The 23,124-nt window shown below is 42.3% G+C and overlaps 2 protein-coding genes across 2 annotated transcripts in view; one reads left to right on the top strand and one right to left on the bottom strand.

The window, feature by feature from the left end:
* ryr2a (ryanodine receptor 2a (cardiac)) overlaps positions 1-23,124 on the top strand; it is a gene marked incomplete at both ends in the record, with an annotated part of 292,426 nt that overhangs the window by 34,236 nt on the left and 235,066 nt on the right.
* LOC308303798 (THO complex subunit 7 homolog) lies at positions 4,946-5,659 on the bottom strand (the record flags this gene model as incomplete). Its single annotated transcript, XM_080748295.1, has 1 exon — positions 4,946-5,659. The coding sequence occupies one exon, from the start codon at positions 5,657-5,659 to the stop codon at positions 4,946-4,948; it is 714 nt and encodes a 237-aa protein (XP_080604421.1).

Genomic DNA, 23,124 nt, shown 5'->3' with positions numbered 1-23,124 from the left:
CTGTAAATAGTCTGTACATATAGTTTGCTGGTATACAGTACATGCTCTCATGGTTGCTGTAAGGAAGCCAATAATGTCACAGACACATGCGCACATGCATATTGATTCACTTTCTTCCTAATTAATGATGTTCATTATGTCGTTATACTGTAAACAATGACTTAACTGCCTCTTACTGCTGACATGGGCAGGAATACAACTGTATGAACAGCAGAATTGGCGAGGTTTGCATGTCGGTGCGTCTGCGGTTTGTGGGTGTGTGTGTGTGTGTGTGCGTGCGTGCGTGCGTGCGTGTGCACACAATGCATGTGTGTTTAATTGTTTGCTTACATGTGTCAGTGTCGAGCTCTGCTTGCATGTGTGTTTCTTTCTGTGTGTGTGTGTGTGTGTGTGTGTGTGTGTGTGTGTGTGTGTGTGTGTGTGTGTGTGTGTGTGTGTGTGTGTGTGTGTGTGTGTGTACACACTATAGTGTACACAGTCAATAAAGGGGCATTATGGAAGCCCAGCGCCTCGCCATATCACAGTGAAATAATTTATGGAGCTGAAGTGTTTTGATTAGTATTCCCTGCAAGACACCTCAACTGCAGCAGAGGGAATGCTGGGCAGAAACAGAGAGAAAAGGCATAGAGGTAGAGAGAGAAAAAGAGGATTCAAACCAGAGAAAGCAGACACAAAGAGAGAATGGGAATGGATCCATATAGGGATGAAGAGAGAGAAGAGAGAGAGAGAGAGAAAGAGATGGTATGTGGTGCTGCATATAAACCCAATGATCTGATTTAGACTTTATTAAATCGTCAAAACACATTAGAAGGCCATATCTTCCGTCTTGCTACAAGAACATGGTGTCCGGGTGTCACAACGATAAAGTTCCTGCCCACCTGGGGTTCAGTTCCTCCTCACTGCCTCCAGTTTTGGCCGGGCACTCCAACAAACACAGTTGTTTTCAGGTGGAAAGCCGGCAGGGAGTTGTGTTCACCAGTCCGGTCCGTACAGGGGTTTTCAAGTACCAAAAAGGCCTAGTTGCAGTTAATAAATAGACAAACAAATGCATCAATATACTTTAATCCAGGGGTTTTCAAAGTGGGTGACGGGGCACCCTGGGGTGCCGCGACGGCAGTCCAGGGGTGCCGCGAGATCATTTGATAATATTTGGAATTCATTTGGACAGTTGAAAAAATATTTAGTATCATTATATCTTATTTTCAGTCAGTTCTAACCAAAATGGCTATTATCTCAACGTTTTCCTCGCAACATAATCACTAAAATATCGTCACTGTCGGGCAGAAACCTCGTATCTCCAAGTTTCAAATGTGTACGTCTTTTGGTAAAGCAAAGCCCTGCTTTATCATAAAAGACTGTCGCACAAAACTAGTGAAAACAGCAGATCTACAAGCACACAACGCCTCGCATTTCACTAGTTTAGTACATTTTATAGATGATAAATACAAAACGAACGGTTTTGGACATTTCCACCCGACAACGACGATATAAATATAAGGTGCTGGGAGTGAAAATTATAATAGGGGTGCTTCGGATTAAAATTCATGGGGTGCCCTGAGACAAAAAAGTTTGGGAACCCCTGCTTTAATCTGCTATCAAAATCTACATCTGCTATCAAAATATGAACAGCCTAAACCACACACGTGTTAATAAACATGCTTATAAATCTAATAGTGATTCAGGATACACCATGCAAAAGTAACCACTGGCGTCAAGTCAGCACAAACACATCAGACCCAGATCACTGCGGAGCTGCGCGTTCATTTGTGTTAGCCTTTATGATTTGTAGAGATTAGTATTATTGCCATCCCCTGGGCGGGTGAGTCGTGTAACCTTCCCGACGTTAAGCTGTGTATGTGTTCGACAACACAGCCAATGTAGCCACGCAGTTTAAAGGGAGATTTCAGCTCAGGGAAAGGGGTGAAAATGGGGTTTAGCGAATGGTCCATTGGGGATAAATAAAGAAAATAAAAAGGTATATTATCCTAATAAAGCTAGAAAAAATATCTCAGGACCAAATAGCTTGTTGTATTGAAAGTGAGCTCAAATACACTGCGGCCACACCAGCGGGCAGAGCTGTAACCAAAGCCCCCTCAGCTGAATCCAGGACAAATAATAATGGTTCTATGTTGTGGATGCCTGTCTAATGATTATCATAGAGATTACCATACTTACACTTTGGCTCCAGTGTAGCCACACAGCTAGGGCTTTTTCCATTCAATCTGTACTGGCCTGCTTTTCTACTGGAATGCTGAATGCATGCTATGATCCGGCCTGCGTGGGCTGTCAGCTTGCAGAAACCAGCGTGTAACCCTGCCAGCACCCTTTTGAAAATAAGCAAGTACCAAATATACTGGCACACTGTGCCAGCATGCTGCCATCATCACAGCCTTACCCTTTCAAGCAGCGAAACATGGCAACCCGCGCTTATGAAGCCGATAAAACCTTTCAGATCATTTCTCTCAAGGTGATTAGATAGATTAAACTGATATTTAGCATGTGTTGTTGTTACTAAGGAATGCTATACAGGTCATTTTACAGCTGAAGATGAATGAATAACCATTAGTAAACGCCCATGATCAATCATTTCATATCTGTTTGAGCTCTGTGCTGTGACTCAACTCCCCCAGTAAAAGAAATGGAAGCTTGTTTTTTAGACTAAACTCAAATTTAGTATGTAAAACTGCTGATGAGAATGATGAGAAAAGTGTGCTGTAAGTTTCAACCATTTTGTGCATGTTATATTTCTTCCATTCTCTTTCCTGTTTAATCTCTTATTCTGATTTCTATTCTTCTCTCCTCGCCTCTCAGTGAGGCTTTAAGGTTAAAGGATCCATTAGTGGGAGGTGTGTGGGCTGGATATGACTGTGGAAGATATTGATTTATCTATCTGAATCTGAATTATACTGTGTAGACCTGCAATAGACACACACACGCTCACACACACTCACACACACGCACGCACGCACGCACGCACGCACACACTCACACATGCACGCATGCACACACTCACACATAGAAACCCTCCACTGAGTGTTGTGGGCAGAATGGCGAGAGCGAGAGATCTAGCACAAAAAGGTTGATCATAATGAAAACCAGGTGATAAAAAGAGATTACATTTTGGTTTGTTCATTTAAAATATTGGGCCTTTTTAGAGATAATTATGGGTAATTTAGATACATAACATAAGAGGAGTATTGAATGGTAGGAAGACAACCAAGAAAAAGAGAGAGGAAGGTATAAGGGAATCGAACACAATCGAATTGGAAGAGAGGAGAGGAGTGGAGAGGTTAAACAGACTAATGGACGATGAGGTGAGGATGGACAGAATGCTGAAATGGAAAGAAAAGTAGAGGCAGCAAGAGCAATATGAACTCTCCCCTGGGATGAACCTGTACGCAGGCATGCGCACGTGCACACACGCACGCACACACACACACACACACACACACACACAGCACAATAGCTTCTGATCAACGCATTGTGTTAGATCTGGCAGCCCTATTTATTTTTATACTTTGTTGAATGACAGTGTTCACGATTTCGTGTGGGCTTTTATGCCTTATTGATAGGACAGTAGACTGATATGAAATGGGGAGAGAGATAGGGAGTGACATGGCATGCTGTTAGGCTGGCATTGCAGCTTATGGCACCACACCGGCGGCCCGGGCCAGATCGTCTATTTAAAAAAAAAAGAAGAAATACAATTGAAATACAAATGCAAAAAACCCTAAAGAACCAGTCATGGATGTGCTGATCAATCTGTTTTCATCTTTGCTTTATGTTGCTTGTTTTGCTTCCAACTCTCTGTGGTCTCATCACTTGTGTTTCAATATAATGTATCACAGGTGTTGACACACAGACAGCAAATGTAGACGGTCTGCCACCTACAGAGACATGCCCAAAAGATGTTAGCGCAGTAGCTGTTGTCAGTTCTGATGATGTCATTCATCTACTGTATGACATCAGTAATACCATCTATTATTAGTGTGGTTGGTCCGAGTTTATGGAGGAACTTTTAGCTAATGAGGAAGCAGCATTCTCATGACATCACCTCTATGCAGCCTCCTCATTGGCTAAAAGCAGTTTTTGCTGCTTCCTCATTGGCCAAAAGTTACGTATGACATATGGCGACGTATGCCAACATCACCATAGTGCAGCCTCCCCCAGACATACACTCCTTACGGCTTTGGGAACCCCTTGGTGCCAAAAGAGCAGGTGCACTAGTTTTATAGGGCTTGCCATGGAAGCAAGAACGGCCTTTATACTGTTCAGGTTGAAATACCAGGTTTGGCCACTAGTTCATTCTTGCTTCCAAAATCCCCTGTGTTACTGTTGGTGAAATAGGCACAAAGCGGAGATCAAAAATGGAGGTCAGTCAATGACATTAGTCATCTGTGACATTATTGCCAGACCCATGAAATGGGTAGGCCTACATAAGCAAATGTCGGTCTGTCCCTTTTCTATATAAAGGGTATATATGATGATGACATGATGATGACATGCCTACAAAAGGTATGATGTCATAAATGATGATGACAGACAGGGGGTCTGGCACAACCAGGTTGACCTGGTCTAGTTTACACTATACATCTGTACTCGTTTATTTGGAGATGTCTGTATCTATGACACACCAAATGGGGTCCGCCCGTAATTTCGACCTCCTGGTCTGACCAGGTTAACATTCACCAGGTTAGAATTGACCAGCGTTGGCAGGTTAGCATTCACCAGCGTCGGCAGGTTAACATTCACCAGGTTAGCATTCACCAGCGTTAGTTTTACTGAGGTTAGGGTTAGGTTTAGGTGGTCAGAACACCGGCCCGTCGGCATATTGACGCGGATCCCAACAAATTACGAGAGTTCAGGATCTCCATATGGGCATGTATGTCCACAGACAGATAATTTCACCTTTTGCATCAATTTAATTCACTATTTTGGTCAAATTTTAAGGATTTTCATTTATTTTGTGGAGTTCTGCAACACATTCAACATACTCCATGGGGTCAACTTGATTGTTTTCATCACTGTCTGACTTCTCATCGCATTCACCATTAGTCTCCATGGGGCATTCCTGATTGTTTTCCTCATTGTCCGATTTCTCGTCGTTCTCCAATGTCTGCTGTAGTTCCTGGATGGTACTGAGAAGGACATGGAACTGCTTCTTCCTCAACTCCAACTTGGCATCCACATTGTCGTTGATGTTGGAAAGCTGCTGAAGTTCCTTGTCGAGCGCCTCTAACTGCTTTAGTGTCTCATGTCGGTCTGGATGCTGCTGAATAACCTTGGCCAGAGCATCGTATTCCTGACGATTTCTTCGAATTTTCTTGGCCCCCTGAATCTCCTTCTTGCATTCCGATATCCTCTCGTGTGCAGATGCAATGTTTTCTTTTACATTTGTGTATATTCTCTCGTAATTCTCCATCTCCCGGAGGTTCATGTTGTAGACCATCAGTGTCTTCCCCATGGAGAACTCACATTGGGATAACATGGCAAGCATCCTCTGGTATTGAGTGAAGCCTTCCTCCGCGGTCCCAGGTGGTGAGTGGCACCACGTGATGAAGCTCTTCAGGAGAACATTGATACGCCGATCATCTCCAGCTCCATCCCCATCGATCAGGAGACGTCTTTGAATAACTTCATCATCAGTTACAGCTCCCATGTCTGCAAGACTGACTGATATAAACCTTATTGAAACTATAGGAAGTCCTTAGCTTAATCTTTATCAAATAAATTATTTTCGGGGGAAGATGAAGCTGATCAGTGGAGTGGATTGTAGAGATTAGCCGTCGACTGTCAGACACGAAGACGTAAACAAAGTGACAGAAACGTTACACCTCATACAAAGACAATATTCTTTTGTCAGAGATGTCCTTTCAGGTCGAGTAGCGTCATTTTGTTGCCTTTTCTACGTCATGACGTTGTCACTCGATGACATCACATCATCATCATCACATACAGTATGTGATGTGATGAAAGAAGAAAATAGCCTGTATAATGAATGAATGACATAATAGGGATGCCAGGTTGAAAGTGTTTAGAATTCATTGTCAATCCTTTGTAGTCAGGTTGATTGAGAACTGGTTGGCAACAAGCGCGGGGGACATCATCAGGGACACCTACAGGAATTGTAACATAGGATATAAAGGATAATAGCCATGAGTGTGTGATAAACTAATGATCACCCAGCGTTGTCTTCCCTTGGTTGGATACCCCAGGGGGTCCCCAACCATTTCCATGCCATGGACTCCCAAATAGCCTCTGTCTGATTGTGAAATGGCTTTAAAAGAAAAAGAATATAGGGAGAATAGCAGATTGATGCGACATGTTGTGAGCTTGTAGATCTGCTAGTTAAAAAATCTAACCTCGGTTCGAAGTGAAGCGGTGAACTTTTATTCTATGTGTTCTAGAGCTATGAACTCTGTGTTCTAGATCTATACATTCTTCCAATTCTGAATGAATGAATGATTTTATCTGGAGGGCCGAATTGTCATGTGAAGCTTGACCAAACCTCAAAGTATGGTCTCATTGGACATTTTTAATCATCCAATCATCAGACCGGGACGGACGATACACACATATTCTGGATGTACGGGACAGATAAAACCTGTTCATTCTGGACTGGAATGACCATATATGGACATGTATGGGACACACATATTCTGGATGTACGGGACAGAACACATATTCTGGATGTACGGGACAGATAAAACCTGTTCATTCTGGACTGGAATGACCATATATGGACATGTACGGGACACACAAAGCCACTCCTTGGAAGCGGCTTTCACCCCTTCAAAAAAAGTAGATTTTGACAATAATTACCAAAAAAGAATAAAAAGGCTAGCACTTTGAGAACCTATTGAAAAAGGCGGTTGCATCTAGTGGTGGTGCAGATGTGTTGTCTGTGCTGTAGTACACATGGTAGTGTGTATTCCCAGTGTGGGTGTCACAGCTAAGTGCTACACAATGTCAGCTTGTCAGCCACAGTTCGTAGAGTCACGGGGTGCCATGCAGGGACTTCTCATAGTGCTGAGCCAAAGCAGGGGTTGGTTGTGTGGACTGGAATGGGAATAGACTGAGCAAAAGTGAAACAAACTGATTTGAATGTACAGTATCTGACCTGCAGCAGAATAATGTATTGGACGGACGGACGGACGGACGGACGGACGTGGTCTGGAGCTTGCACTCTTTTTGACTGAACTGCGGTTCTAATTGAAAAGGGCTAAATGAACTGGATGGAATTCAGTGTTTGTCAAATCCCGCCCCATTCTGCTCTGTTACTAAGTAGTACAAAATACCCAGGGCAGATTGTTTTTATAGTGCATCTTGGGTAGGAAGTTGTGGAGTTATAGGCTGGCTGTCAACATAAAATGTATTTTAATTGTAATTCTGCACATTTAAAATATATGTACCCAATCGAAACTCTTAGTTACATTGATATTGTTCATGTGAACTAGTCTGTTGAAGAAGCTTATTCATTATAATGATCGAAATCGCTATGGTCACGCGGGGCCGTACTGCACGCTCGCCGTGCTCCGCAGTGCGCACCGTGCTAAAAGACTGAAGCAACGTTCTCCCACTGCACAACTCCACCCCCGATAGCAAAAAGTGAATGATTTTTTCTGGTTGGCCAGTCAGGGAGTCTCAGGGAACCATTGTTTCTCATTACCTTCACAGTCTGTGAGACGTAGTCAGAAAGGGGTAAAGTATAGTCTTACCATAAAGTGACACACAATTACACAGTTAGTATGCTATAAATAATTATAAAAATTATATTTGCAATTGATGATGACTAAACAGCCAATACTACCAATAGGCCTATTTGAAATATTATCATCAGTGTTGAACTGGATTATTTATGTTGCCTTTAAAAAGATATTTGTTATATTGTGCATTGTGTGGAATGTGCATTTGGCCCAATGTGAAAGGCTTTGAAAAATGGATTACGTGGCTATCCTAAGGATAACTGTTTTGACCGTTTAATTATGACTTATATTTTTATAGGCCTATAGCCTACTGTATGACATGTTTAATTTTTTTTAATCTTTTGTAATCGTACAACTGTTCAAGTGAGTTTTTCCAAAACCATATTGCTTCTCTCTCAGACTTCATTAGATGTGTGTGTGTGTGTGTGTGTGTGTGTGTGTGTGTGTGTGTGTGTGTGTGTGTGTGTGTGTGTGTGTGTGTGTGTGTGTGTAGGTGTGTGTGTGTGTGTGTGTGTGTGTGTGTGTGTGGCATACTCGTACTTCATCACATTTTCGTCATCTTGACAGAATTAATCTGAACCTGATGTAATAGACCTCAGATTCAGATAGGCTACATTACATTTACACTGGTGTCTGACACTCCACAGTCCTGGCTGATCAGTAAGTGCCTTCTTCTTTTACGCTGAGTTTCCAAAGTTTTAGAATTGACTTGGCTAAAATGGATATACTGAAAATTACACTTTTTGATCGATCAGACAACAGATAAAGTATAATAATACTGCACCCCCTCCTTGTGCCAAATGCTTAGCTTCCAGTATTTGACTCCTGGAGAACAACCCATACATTATGATGAACTGGTCATATTTAAAGAGAATTCTACCCTTTCTCCTACTTCAGCAGTTGGTTCACGGGCTCATTGACCTGGTGTCCCTATTTTGAGCATGTCATTATAGGAGACTATAGGAGACAATTAGTTGTTGCGATTAGTTGATGAATTAAGTGAACATGTCTTCCTGTTCCCTTGAGAAGTTTAGACTTTTAAGGTGGTAGAGTAAACGGCTGTCCACAACACACACACACACACACACACACACACACACACAAACACACACACACACACACACACACACACACACACACACACACACACACACACACACATTGATTGATTGATTGAAGAATTTATTAGAAGTTTGCAATAGAAAAAAAGTACAGTTTCATGACAGTACAAATCACTGGTACAAGGTCAACTAAAATTAGATCCTAGAAAGCTGAGGCTTATTTCCACAGGAACCACACTTTAAGTATCTCATATAACATTGAAAGACAGACGGATAGAACATAGTACTTTATCTAGGATAATATCAGTTTCAAAAGCATAATATCAAATACAAAGGCAGAAAAAAGAAAAGGGGGGGGGGGGAGCATGGGGGCTTAGTCTATTTACAAGTCACGGGTAGCAGCTGTCTGAAGGTGACTTTTCATACCAATTTTGAAGGAGGCTAGGGATTTGCTCTCCTTTAAGGCTTGTGGAAGGGTGTTCCACATGTTGATGGTATAGCAGGAGAACGAGTTAGAGCCTTGTTTAGTGTTAAATCTTCGTTGATGACACACACACACACACACACACACACGCACGCACGCACGCACGCACGCACGCACGCACGCACACACACACACACACACACACACACACACACACACACACACACACACACACACACACACACACACACACACACACACACACACACACACACACACACAAAATAACACTTAACTGTTTACTCGATTCATTGGTCCCCCCCAAAAATGTAATAAAATGTCAATATGTATGCTTCTCAATTACTTCATTAATCAAAAATTGCTGCATCCCTAATTTCTATGATCTTGGGCAATCAATCCGGGCCTCTATTGATTAGACACCTCCTTGACAGACTTGACAGAAATGAGAGAAATATGATGCCATCAAAATGTAAAGACATCCATAGAGAAGGGGTCTTCAACAGGGGGTCCGGGACCCCTAGGGGGTCCTCAGTTACTACAGGTTGTCCTTCAAATCTTTGTTTGGTAGAAATCTTTTTCTCCTTTTTTACATTAACCACTTGAACTCTATTCTGAGAACTTTAGCCAAAAATAGCAGATCTACAAGCTCACTGCTTGTCGGCTATTTTCGGCAAAGAGGTTTGGTGTAGAGGGGAAAAAAGAGCAAGTACAGAATGAAAGGTCAAGTTTATTAACTCTCCTACTGCCAGATTATTTATTTATTTATTGGGTCTGGCGCCATCAAAAAGCGGCTTACCTTTGCGACGTTATAGTAGATAGACAGACAGACATTTATTTATTTATTTATTTATTTTTTGGTTGTGCAATAGTGCACTTTGGTCTGCCAGGCAGCAGAGGGCGGCGTCATGCGAGAATGAATGTGAATTTGCCTGTTATGTGTTGAAGAAGAAGAAGACCAGTCACTGGCCACAGAGCCTCAGAGCCAGAGAAAATCAACAAGGAAGTGAATTGTTCTCCGTTGATGTTAACGCATAATGGATTTTTTACACCATCACCGCGGAAAATGTGTTTACAGTAGACGGCCGCGCGACGCCTCATCAGCTTACAGTCATCAGACGAACGAACCGAACGAGCGCCGTATTGGCATCGAGGTTCTGTAAAAAATGGGGCGAACGTGAACGTTCGAAGCGGCGGGAGAGTTAAGTATTGACGGTTCCAAAATACACTGATGATTGTGCTGTCAAACGATGAAACTATATGGAATCTGGGGGTCCCTGCTTCATCTCTCTCTCTCAGCTAAGGCGTCCTTGGCCTGAAAACGTTGAAGACCCCTGCCATAGAGAGAGGTTCGATGAGGTACATACTACATATTGATTTGACTGTCCAGAACCACAGGGGACAGTGTGTTTAATGTGATTGAGCTGGACTCATGTTTTTGAGTTTGGATTTACACCTAGCGCTGCCTCTAAAAGTCTCCCAGAAAACATCAGCTTGAATGATTGTGACACTGTCCATCTGTGATGGAGTGCCTCCACGGGAGGCCAGCGGGAATGGAACCGTGATGGATCACGACCAATCAGTGACACTGAATCTTTAACGATGTCGTCCAATCTGGCCGCTGCCATTGGATAGAAGGGAATGGCCGTTATGGCACCAGAAAGAAGGCTGTTGATTGGTCAAAACCTGGCCCCGATCCAGATCTTTGAAATATGGATTGCAATAGATTTTTGTCCCCCGTTCTTCTTACTTCACAATTAAAAATGAAGGTGCTCTGTGTAGATATTGGGCATGCATGTTATTCTAGGCAACAATTATTTTTTCTCAGAAATACTGCTGATCTACAAGATTACACTGTGCTACGTACTGTGAACTCTTAACTCGACTATTTCAGCACATTTTTAAATGGGGCTTAAAGGAGTAGTTCACCCCCAAAATGACCTTTTTTCTATTGATTACTCACCCTATGGACACTTGAGTTCAATAAATATATATATATATTTTTTTTCTCACATTCTTTAAAAAAATAATTTGATGGAGACACAAATGCATTTGTGTCTCCATCCAGAATCAATGGGGTACATTTATTATAATCAAATTATTTTCTCCATGGGGTGATTAATCGATAGAAAAAAGGTGATTTTGGGGGTGAACTACTTTAAAGGGTGTTTCACTTTAAGCCCTTCTGATGTAATTTTAATGTTGAGTCAGGCTTTGGTGTGCAGTACACCGCAGAAAAATGCGTGCGTGCGTGTGTTTGTGCGTGTGTGTGTGTGTGTCCTGTGTTGTGAGAGAGATTATGAAACACAGAAAGAGGGGAATGATAATCATAAGAGGCTATTCAATGTGTTAACGTTCGCTGCCAGGAAGAATATTCTCCTATTTTGGATCAAGGATGTTGCTCCTTCCAAAAAATCATGGCACAATATTATAATGGACTGTATTCCTTGTGAATACATAACATGCATGTTACACTCCAAGATAGACGCCTTTTATAAAATCTGGGACCCCTACTTAAGATTCATCGGGCCCACTCTGTCTGCTGCTGTGCTTAAAGGGTTCCCATGTCGGCCTTGAGTTCTATCTGTCGCTGTTTCACTTGTCTTGAAGTTTCTTGACTGGTGCTGAACTGTGCTCAGTGAATCTAGTTCCGATCTGGGTCGGGTGCCTGCCCTCTCCATTCTGAGGGGGTCGTGGGGGGGCTGGGGATTGATTGCTTCGCTCATCATGTATTAATCTTTCCTACATACATGTTATTGCCTGAGCTTGTTATGTTTATTCTTTTGTTTTTGTTGTTCCAGTTTGTTTGTCTCTTTTTCCTTTTCTTGTATAGTGTTGTGTGTTGTATAGTGTGTTGTTGTCCAATAATGTATGTTTGAAAATTTAATAAACATATTATTCAAAAAAAAGAAAGAGGGGAATGATGAAAGGGGATGCAAGCACTTGGTCAGGTACAGTACTCACAGTAAGAACAGTGTAGAACAAACTTTTACATTTCAAGGACCCCCCCACCAGTTTGAAATGTAGTAGTCCATTTGCAGTGGTGTACAGTACATGCTGTAAAGTACATTTACTTAAGTACTGTACTTATACGTACAATTTTGAGGTATTTCTACTTGAGTATTTCACATTTTCAGTACTTTTACTTCTACTTCTCTACATCTCGAATTCAAATGTTGTACTTTTACTCCACTACATTTATTTGAAAACTTTAGTTACTAGTTACTTTGCAGATATAAATTATAATATTAAAAAACATACATAAACCACTTTAGCCCTATTTTATACCTTGGCTATTTGAAAATAGCAGATCTACAAGCTTATAATGTGCTGTGAACATGTAGATCTGCTATTTCGTACTTTTACTTAAAGTACATTTTGATGCCAACACTTTTATACTTTCACTCCAGTACATTTTGAATTCCGGACTTTTACTTGTAACAGTCAGTATTGCAGTATTGATACTTTTACTTAAGTAAAATATGTGAGTACTTTTCCACCACTGTCCATTTGATAACCCAACTGCAAAATCCTCAGTGTTAATTTAACTGAGAGTGTTCAAATGGAAGCAAATGGACAAGTTTGTACACTCTCTGAGTAAAAAACCCATAATGCTCCATTTGGTCGGTAACCATTAATTTAACTGGGGTGCCCAGCTAATCCTTGTCTCTTATTTCTCTGTTTGTACCCCTTCCAGACTATCTTCCATTCCCCCCTTCTCTCTCTCTCTCTCTCTCTCTCTCTCTCTCTCTCTCTGCCTCTCTTTTTTCAAATTGTCGCTGTCGGGCATAAATGTCATATGTACATATTTCAAATTTTTATGTTGTTTTTAATGTAATTAATGCTTAACTTCGTCATACCACTGTGTCACACACAGTGCCAAAGCAGATCTACAAGCTCACACTTGTAAAGTGAAAGTGGTTGCGAGTGTGTGTATAAATGTTGAACCAATGAAGAGAGTTATTAACAAGAGGATGTGACTAAATAATAACAACATTGGATCCATTGGAACCAGCCGATATACACATTTTATTTTTATTTTTTCCATTTCCTGAAATCTAACAGCTCTGGGACGTACAAGGTTTACGGGCCGACAGGGAGGAAATGTAAGCGTAGTTTGTAAACTCAATCTCACACATGAACCCCCATGAGTGACAGGATAGCCTGCATGCAGCAGTCTGCATCTCCTCCCTGTCGCCATGGAGATGTTGACTCAGAAACACTGCTGTCCCTGGCTGGGAATCTGCTGCCAGACGTTCTGAGAAGATGACTGTGTGTGTGTGTGTGTGTGTGTGTGTGTGTGTGTGTGTGTGTGTGTGTGTGTGTGTGTGTGTGTGTGTGTGTGTGTGTGTGTGTGTGTGTGTGTGTGTGTGTGTGTGTGTGTGTGTGTGTGTGTGTGTGCGCGTGCGTGCGTGCGTGGCGCGTGTGTGTGTGTGTGGCGTGCGTGTGGCGTGCGTGCGTGCGTGCGTGCGTGGCGTGCGTAAAAGCGATCCCTTTGACAGAATGAATGTGATATTTCTGGGTTCAACTGCAGTCCAATTTGACTGGATTCACAATCGTACTGCTGCACTCAAACCGCAGCATGCAGTAGCTGTCGGTTGGAGATTGCAGATTCAGCTATATCATGGTCATGAGGTCCCTCCCTCTTTTACAGTGTTTTCCAAGTAGGCGAGGGTGTGAGTGAGAGCTGCCACTGCCTACAGGTCTAATAGATGCTGGCTGCTGGCTAGAACAGAGTTTCCCAAACCTTATACAAAAATACATTGTGAATTAACTACTTAATTTAAAGGAATATACCACTTTGGTAGAGGTTTGGGTTGTTATAGTCACCTTGCTATGATGTAAAATCACATCAAAAATGGTTGAGACCGAAGGTCGCAGTTTACCATGAGAAATGTCACAGCTTGTCCATGTGTAGACGTGTAGAGGTGTAGACGTGTACACTTGTATACGGTCATCATGATGTCAGCATGCTCTGAAGTCACTGTGATGTCAGGGGAACCAATCTACCAGAAAAGGTTTGCCGCTCTGACATCACGCTCTGGCTTCACTGTGGATGTCACACTAACAGAATCCCTTTTATGCTCATATATGGAGTTCCCTGATGTCATCAATATTAATAATGCCCTGTTAGAGATCCCTGTGATGCCAGGGGGAACAAATCCCTATTATGCCCATATATGGAGATATGGAGATCCCTGTGATGCCAGGGGAACAATCCCTTTTATGCCCATATATGGAGATCCACAAAACCTGATGTCCACATCACTGTGGCGCTGTTACATGCCCCAGTCTAGGGGTACAAGGTTATGCAACATTAGTAAGGCAAAGGGTAGGTGGAAGAAGTATTTTTATTTAGAACTTCTTTTGTTTAAGTATTGAGGAACAATGTACAAATAATGAATAAGGAACAAAGGAAACAATTAACAATAAATCAACAGAACTACCCTGCAAAGAAAAGAAACAATCAAAAGTAACTAATCCTAACCTTATATTTTAACAGCTAAAGAATAACTAACCTAACCCAAATCAAAATTACAATAGATTACTAAACTAACATAACTACACTACGCTAAACTATCAAAAAGGAATCTGTTACAAAAAGCTGGCAGGGGTAGTTACATGTTAGCTGAAGGCCACAACCTAGTTGTGGGTTTAAACAAAGTCAGAGTCTACTAAAGTTCCCAAAGTTCTCAAAACTCACAAAGTTAAGAATGCTATACGCTAAGCAGTAAGCAGGTTCTACAACGCTAACATGGCAGAGGGAAACTACTACAGAGAGTAGCTCCCAAAGCTGCAGCAGGTGAGTGTCAATATATGTTGGACAGGATGTTCCCTCATGGGCAGCAGGGAACAAACTGACAAGGAGCTCTGGGCTGGCAAGGCTTTTGTAGGGAGGCCCCGCAGGTGATTGGACCAGGTGGAATCAGGGTGTAGCTCTCCATCAAGCTCAGCTCACTCAGGTCTCCTCCAAGTTCAGGTCTCGTCTCCTCCCACTCCAACACAAGGCCAAGACCTAAACTGACACTAGTATGAGTATATGTGGACTCCAACCAATATTGGGAACAATAGTAACGTAATAATAAGGATAACTAGAAAATAGTAATATAGAGAAAAATAGTAATAGAATAATAAGAAATACATAGGGATGTAACAGGCGCGACCACCCTGAGGCGTCTTACTTGTGATATAGGCTATATTATTTAAGAAACGTAAAAAGGGAATACCTAGCCATAGAAATGGGTTTGTAACCCAGTGGTGTGGGTGAATACAGTAGATATCTCTGTCTGAGAGTGAGAAAAGTGAGAAAAAAATGGAAGTGAGGAGACACCTAACAGTACATTTTGCCCTATTTGTGGAGATAAGTGACCTACGGTCGCTTATCTCCCGATTAGGGAGTCTTACTGGTGGTGTATAAATGGTGCATTTTATCACCTTTATCCAAGACACATTGCAATGTGTGTCACTTTCACCCATTCACATAAAACATTCACACCCGACCGAAGCCGGGGGAGGAAACCCAAGAGGGCGATAGCAAGAGGGTGCAAAAGACCTGTACTTCCCGTTTCTGTGTGACGTAGGGAGATATCTTTTTAGGAGGCGGAAGCATGTTTGGAGTCTATTCATTTACAATGGGAGAGCTAACGTGAACACAGAGCAAAATAATAGTTCAGAAGCCATAGTCACTGAACTAAATATTGGACCAGATCATCACAAGCCACATAATATTAACAAAATTGTCATACTAAAGTGGCTTTTTTCAGCGACACAACAACTGAGAAAATCAACTTTATTATTGCTCTTTAGCTGTCCCAGCAACACACTCTCGCGGGATCTATAGCACCAGTAAACAGGACGTGCGCGAGATTTGCTGTCAGAGCCGGCGCCCACTTAGGAGTCTATTAGTAGGATTTGTGTACCATGTCGCACTCTAGTGGATCCAATGAGGATGAGCTATCTTCATTAATTAAATATCTTTGAGGAAACCACAAAGGCACCAACCTGCTGTGCTGATCAGGTGCACTTCCAGGTCAAAGTGTCTCAAGGACACTTTGACACACAGCCAGGAGGAGCCGGGGACCCACCCAGTGGCGTCAGTTCAGAAAAAGCTAAGGTATGGCAACATGACTGGTCATGTTGTTGCCATACCTTAGCAACAGGCATGATACATTTATTTTAAGAAGTACATTCTATTTCCCCCCCGTTTCTACGGTTTCTTGGGCTGGATATGGCAGCCTGGAATGGTTGTTTAAGTACAGCTAAACTTGGCATGTTAGTAAACGCGCCACAATACCTTGTTAAAGTGACCATTTTGTTAAATGTTGCATTTGTAGTTATTGTACTGTAACAACAACAACATAATAACTAGAACAGATAGACAAAGAGACATTTGTGGATATTTAAAAGTAACTTTTATTTTCCCCCCTGGACGCAGGGTATGGCAGCTGCATACCCCTGCCATACCCAATTGACGCCCCTGGACCCACCTGGAAGTGGAATCGTTCTGATTCCCATGCAGATGCTCTCTACCTCCTGCAGCCACTGTAGTGTTGTCTGAAGGCCGTCTCAAGGTCCTCTACAACAGTACTTCTCAAACATTTTCATGTCAAGGACCCCCAAATTGACACTTAGCAGCCCACAAACCCCCATTTGAAAATATAATATGCCAGGGGACCCCCATTAGAGATCTTTTTTTACAGTTCTGATTCCCAACCATTTTAATTTCAAGGACCCCCAGTTTGACATTGGATTTAGGGATTAGGCTACGGACCCCCATATAATCTCTGAGACCCCAATTTATATAATGTTAATTTAACTCTGAGAAATCTGAGTTACAGACCCATAAGGGCTATAATTTAGCTGGTGACACCCCTGGAACTTCCTCAAGGATCCCTGGGGGTCCCCAGACCCCACTTTGAGAACCAATGCTCTACAATACCATCACTGTACGTGGGATATATTTTTCCATGTCACTAACCACAATTCTATTCCCCCTCCCCCTCCCCCTCCTGTTGCAGTAGATTACCAACATTTGTATCATTTTGTAATAAATAAATAAAAGGACTCCAAATGTTCTCAAACATATCTGCTTTTTTTTTTTTTTTTTTTTTTTCGAACAATGTAAGTTAATTTTTGGAGCTGTGTGAAGCACAGGCTCCCTATACGTGGCCGTGTGGGTCTGTCTGTCTGTGTGTCTGTGTGTGTCTGTATGTAGCCTGAACTTCCTAAACTTCGGCACGCTACTAGTCCCACAGTTTTGCCACCAAACACTCGCGCCATATGTCAAATCGACAGGCTTACTCGGGAATCGTGGGCTAGTAACTTGCTAAGAGAAAGGTTCAATAGTTTAATTGATATTAATTTATTAGTGAATTAATTTTCCCCATTGACTTATAATGGGAATCGCAAAAACTCACATTCAATTATTTGTCTCTCGCAAACCATAGGGGCTAGAGTTTCAAGACTTGGAGAGGAGGTTCATAATGATTTCAAGGATTAAATAAAAAATAATTGTGTCATTTGGCCGCATGGTGGCGCCATAACACCCCACTTTACGTTTTGGCCTGTAACTCTTGAACCGTAGGTCGGAAAATTAAAATTATTTTTTCCCTGGATTCCTTGGGTCATGACGCATCTCCCCATATAGGCCACGCCCATTTGCGCCATGATAGATTTTCCGCCATCTTGAATTTTCTCCAAAACACACTTTTTGTTCCTTTTCCTACATATTTTCTTCAAATGTCTTAAAAACCGGTACACATGATCTATGAACCTATGCAATAAACATACTCAAGGGATATTGCGATAGTCCATTCCGTTCGTTCGTAACGGGCTTCCAAAGTTAGCGGGAGGGGCCCGTTTTGCAAACAATAGCCATAAATCACAAACAAAAGGTCCAGTCAACACTGAATTTCAACCACAGGTCGGGGGTGGCATACTCAACGAATCCCCAAAAGCATTTCCACTCTGCCTCATGGTGGCGCTATAACGGCCTACTTGTCTCGTAACTCTTGAACCGTAGGTCGAAAAATTAAAATTATTTTTTCCCTGGATTCCTTGGGTCAAGACGCATCTCCCCATATAGGCCACGCCCATTTGCGTCAGGATAGATTTTCCGCCATCTTGAATTTTCTCCAAAACACACTTTTTGCTCCTTTTCCTACATATTTTCGTCAAATGTCACAAAAATCGGTACACATGATCCTGGGTGACCAGAGAGGTGCCGTTGAGTCTAGCCTGCCCTGAGCATCAACTGCAATACACACACACACACACACACACACACACACACACACACACACACACACACACACACACAGCTCCACTTCACACGGGTGTGATTTTTCCAAAATATCTCCACGGAATCTCAAGGGGCAGTTTTTCAGCTGAAGCATGAACTATAGACTCGAGTTTTCTTTCACCGCGCCATGATTCTGCAGCTACTGTACAGATGCACACAGTATGTGGTACAGTAACTGAACAACGTGGTCCATCGATATGCTGGATCTTATTTTTCTTTGTTGTGGCTTTTTACACATGCAGCAGCTGGCCTCTATCTGTCCTCTATTATGCTCTCTCTACTAGTTTATGTTTTTTTGTGTGTAGGTCTGTCTCTCTCTCTTTCTCACAATAGATAGATGTACAATAGATGTATTTTCGTTGTATGACAACGTTTATAGAGCTTAAGTGGTTAAGTCACAAGACTCACAACACTCTTTCTCTCGCTCTCTCTCTCTTTCAGTCTCTCCACACCCATTTCTCACATTCCAACAATCCAGTCTCTTTAGCAGCTAAATGTAATCCCCCCTGCTCCTTATCTTCTCTTGCACTGTCTATTAGCTCTCCTTTCTCTCATCTATCGGTCTATTTTCTGCTTCCACATCACACAGCGGCGTTCAGGGGTGTCGCACCAAATTCTGGGCCCTGGGTACAAGGATTCACTGCAGGGCCCCTGTGCTTTAACTATTGAAAAATGCAGATATACAAGCTCACAGCGCTGCACCGAGTGCCGCGCTGCGAGCTTGTAGATCTGCTATTTTTAAAAAATCATGAAAATCTTTGTATATTTCAAATCCTTCTGGGGTTTTTTGAAAAACCTATGTTTCTATGTCAGTGGAGCTCAAACCTTTTCATGTGAAGGACCCCCAAAATGGTATGTATTTGGCCACGGAACCCCATCTCAAAATTGAGTTCCAGGGACCCCCCAGAAGCAAAATTTGAGTTACAAATGTTCGCTTAAAAAAATACATATATTCAAAGATTTGCACACATTTTCATGACTTCTCAAAAATAGCAGATCTACAAGCTCGCAGCGCGGCACTCGGTGCCGCGCTGTGAGCTTGTACATCTGCTATTTTTCAATAGCTAAAGTATAAAATAATTAAGGCCCCTCCACCACCTTGGGCCCTAGTAACTCAGTCCCACTTTCCTACCCCTTGTGACGCCCCTGCATGCGGCGTTCAACATTCATCCCCTCTCCACAGTGTCTTCGTGGTCTCCCTCGTATCTTCCTTGCTTCCCCACAGGGGCTCCGTCTCCATTCACACAGGCCCGTGTGGAGGCTCTGGCACAGGCGGGGGATTTGTCCAGAGAGAGCCCTGGTGCATGTTGTAATTACACAGATATATCTGGGGTTCTGTCAGGACTGACACCGGGCGGGAACCCCCGATGACAATAGCAGGAATCCCTTCCTCTGATGGGGTTTAGCCTCGCTGTGTGTGTGTGTGTGTGTGTGTGTGTGTGTGTGTGTGTGTGTGTGTGTGTGTGTGTGTGTGTGTGTGTGTGTGTGTGTGTGTGTGTGTGTGTGTGTGTGTGTGTGTGTGTGTGTGTGTGTGTGTGTGTGGCTGTTAGCTTAATGTGGGTGTGTGACAATCCTTAGACAGAATTAGGGCTTCTGTCCAAAGCTTAAGAGTTGGCCCGCTAAACTTTTTTTCTTCTTCATTCTGACAGCTGACAGTTTCCTCATTTTTAATTGAATTTTAAATCCTTCGTCCACATGGTGAGTCAGTGAAAATCCAACACATTGTGCCCTTGATTGTTTCATTTTGAGTCAAAGTTACTGTAACGCTTCAAAGCACGGATTGATTATAGAAGCCTAGCCGTGAATGGTCCCTGGAGGAAGAGATTGATTCATGAACAAAATGTGAATGTATGACTTGCTATTAAGCTACTCAATTATTCATGTTCATGGCTTACAAACAATTATTGTAGGCCAACATATGACAACCGTGACCTAAAAATAAAGCAATTAACGGCAAGATATTTTATGAATATGTTTACTATATGCATACCATATACTGTATGGCTGAAGCTGTGAATAGACAGATAGGCCTATTTAAGCTAGTTTGGTCATTTAACGTCAGATAAGTTGGATGCATTTACCCCCCCATCACATCCACACGCAAAGCGTTGAGGGAGGATGAGGGAGCGTTTGATTTGCGTTGTTAGATCAGAATGGCTGCTTACCAGGAGGCTATTGGCAGCTGTAATCGACCAGGACCAGGGTCAGTTACTTTCGAGACGGATGAAGTGCACTTGATTTGTCTTTTCCTTCACACAGTCCAAACTTGGGCCTATACTCTCTCGGATTGCGCAAGCTGATGGTTTTAATCAAGCACACCTCAAGTATCGACCCTGCTTTGTTATTGAGCATCAGGAGTTAACCTCTGCACATCAGCAACGGCATTAACCCCTCCCTGTGCACTCAAATCAAATAATCAGATCTAAAGTCTAAAGCAGTGGTTCTCAAAGTGGGGTCCCCCACTTTGAGAAAGTGGGGTCCCCCACTTTGAGAACTACTGCTTTAGACTCCAGGGTTCCCCAGCAAAATGAGTTAATATAGCATCACAATCAGTTTAACCAAGTTTATACAAAGTATTTACAACACAAATCTTGTCTGGGGACTAACATTTATGAGGGTCTGACACAGGGGTCTGACACAGACCCTCATCATCACAGATGAGGTTCTGTGGCCAAACACATATATGTGTGGACCTTGCCATACAAATGTTTGAGAACCACTTGTCTAAAGGTTCCATGGTGTCCTGTTCAAGGAGTTGCAACAGTCCCTAATTGAGAGAGGGTGAGAACCCTGTCGTGACGGACAGCACCGCCGGATCTTGCCCTTATTGCCCTAATTCTTATTTAGTGAGTTTCATATGAAAGACTTCCAATATAGCCTGCCCTGTAGGCTTATATTTGTATTGTTTCTAAATAAAATGTTGTGTGCTTACTGCTTAGTGTTCAGCCTCCTGTCCATAGAAGAAAAGCCACCATGTCTGACCTGAACAACTCAGCCTCTTACAGTGGGGAACACATTGCCTTCATGTCCGTGTCATTTTCACATTGTCTGGCTCTCTGTCATGGACTTTATTGACCCGATAAGGCATCAAATCCAAAGAGTCTCAGGATAGATTGTGGTACTGGGCAGAACTAAAGTTGTGGTTCTTAAGTGAGACTTTCTTGGGTACAGAGACTACAGACACACAAACATTTGTTTGTAATGGGCAAAGCTGTTTTTTCATAACAGCAAATGTTTCTTTCTTTTTTTCATAATGTGAAATATGAGATGGGATGAGATGAGATATACTTTATTGATCCCTGAAGGGAAATTGAGTTGTTACGGCAGCATAATGCGATAAAATAAATATACCAGACAATACAAAAAAAAAAATACACAACTATGCACAAGAAGAATTACTGTATTATTGCCTTTGACATGTAAAATAAACTGTTGTTGTTCAAGTTGTATTCCTTTTTATCTTTTTAGATTGCAACGCATATACCCACTTGACTTGCCTCCGTCTTGATGCTGCACTGAATAATCTAGTTAATTAGATAATGTAATACTTTCTCAGACCCCTTATCCCCCTCCTCCACCACCACATCAACACCACACACACACATTTTTTTTTGTTTACTTTTGTTTTTACTTGAGTGTCATTGCCAGCGACGGAAGCGTTGCTTTTGCTCAGCCAAGAAATGTCTCTGTGATGTGATTAATCTCTTATTAACTTAACGGCCAATTATGGTGCAATTTCATTAAGCTCTATTGGAGCTTTAGCCAGAAAGCTTGACAGGGTGATTTGTGGGTGGACAGAGACTGTTGGAACCCCATTTGATGACTCATGGCAAAGACACTATGTAACTATGTATTTATAATGAGTTAATTTACAAAATGATAGATATACTTTTTTTTTAATTTTTTTTACTTGTTTTATTGTGATAGCCTACCACTGGGGACCCCCCAGTGCACAAGCACGTTCTAAATATCGTTTCGATCTATTTTTTGGTTAATTTGCACAGCCCTACCATGAAATCTAGAGAGTCCTAGGATTGATTGTGTCATTGGACAATGACATTGTCTTCACCTAGAGAGAACCTGTATACATATACCTGTATCTCTGTATCTCTGTCTCTGTCTCTCTCTCTCTCTCTCTCTCTCTCTCTCTCTCTCTCTCTCTCTCTCTCTCTCTCTCTCTCTCTCTCTCTCTCTCTTTCTCACCATTACAGTCTGTCTCAGTTCCAAGCTGCCAGCTTAAAACCCTCCGCCAATGGCCTGCTGATTGTTTGTGTGTGTGTGTGCGTGTGTGTGTGTGTGTGTGTGTGTGTGTGTGTGTGTGTGTGTGTGTGTGTGTGTGTGTGTTTCATATGATGCTTGGAGTTCCACACACACACACACACACACACACACACACACACACACACACACACACACACACACACACACACACACACACACACACACACACACACACACACAGTCTTCCTGCTGTTGACTTATATGAGCAAACACATGATCAAGCTCTCACACAGAAGAGCATGCAAGCCATGAAAGCATGCAGACGTAAGCAAACATAAATACACACAGTGAGAGTAAGACTTATGCCTCATTCACACTACAGATATATAGTTG

This window comes from Nannobrachium achirus (assembly GCF_963921795.1).
Source record: "Nannobrachium achirus genome assembly, chromosome: 18".
Lineage (NCBI taxonomy): Eukaryota > Metazoa > Chordata > Actinopteri > Myctophiformes > Myctophidae > Nannobrachium > Nannobrachium achirus.
Note: the sequence above shows the minus strand (reverse complement) of the source record. Positions and strands in the feature narration are given on the sequence as shown.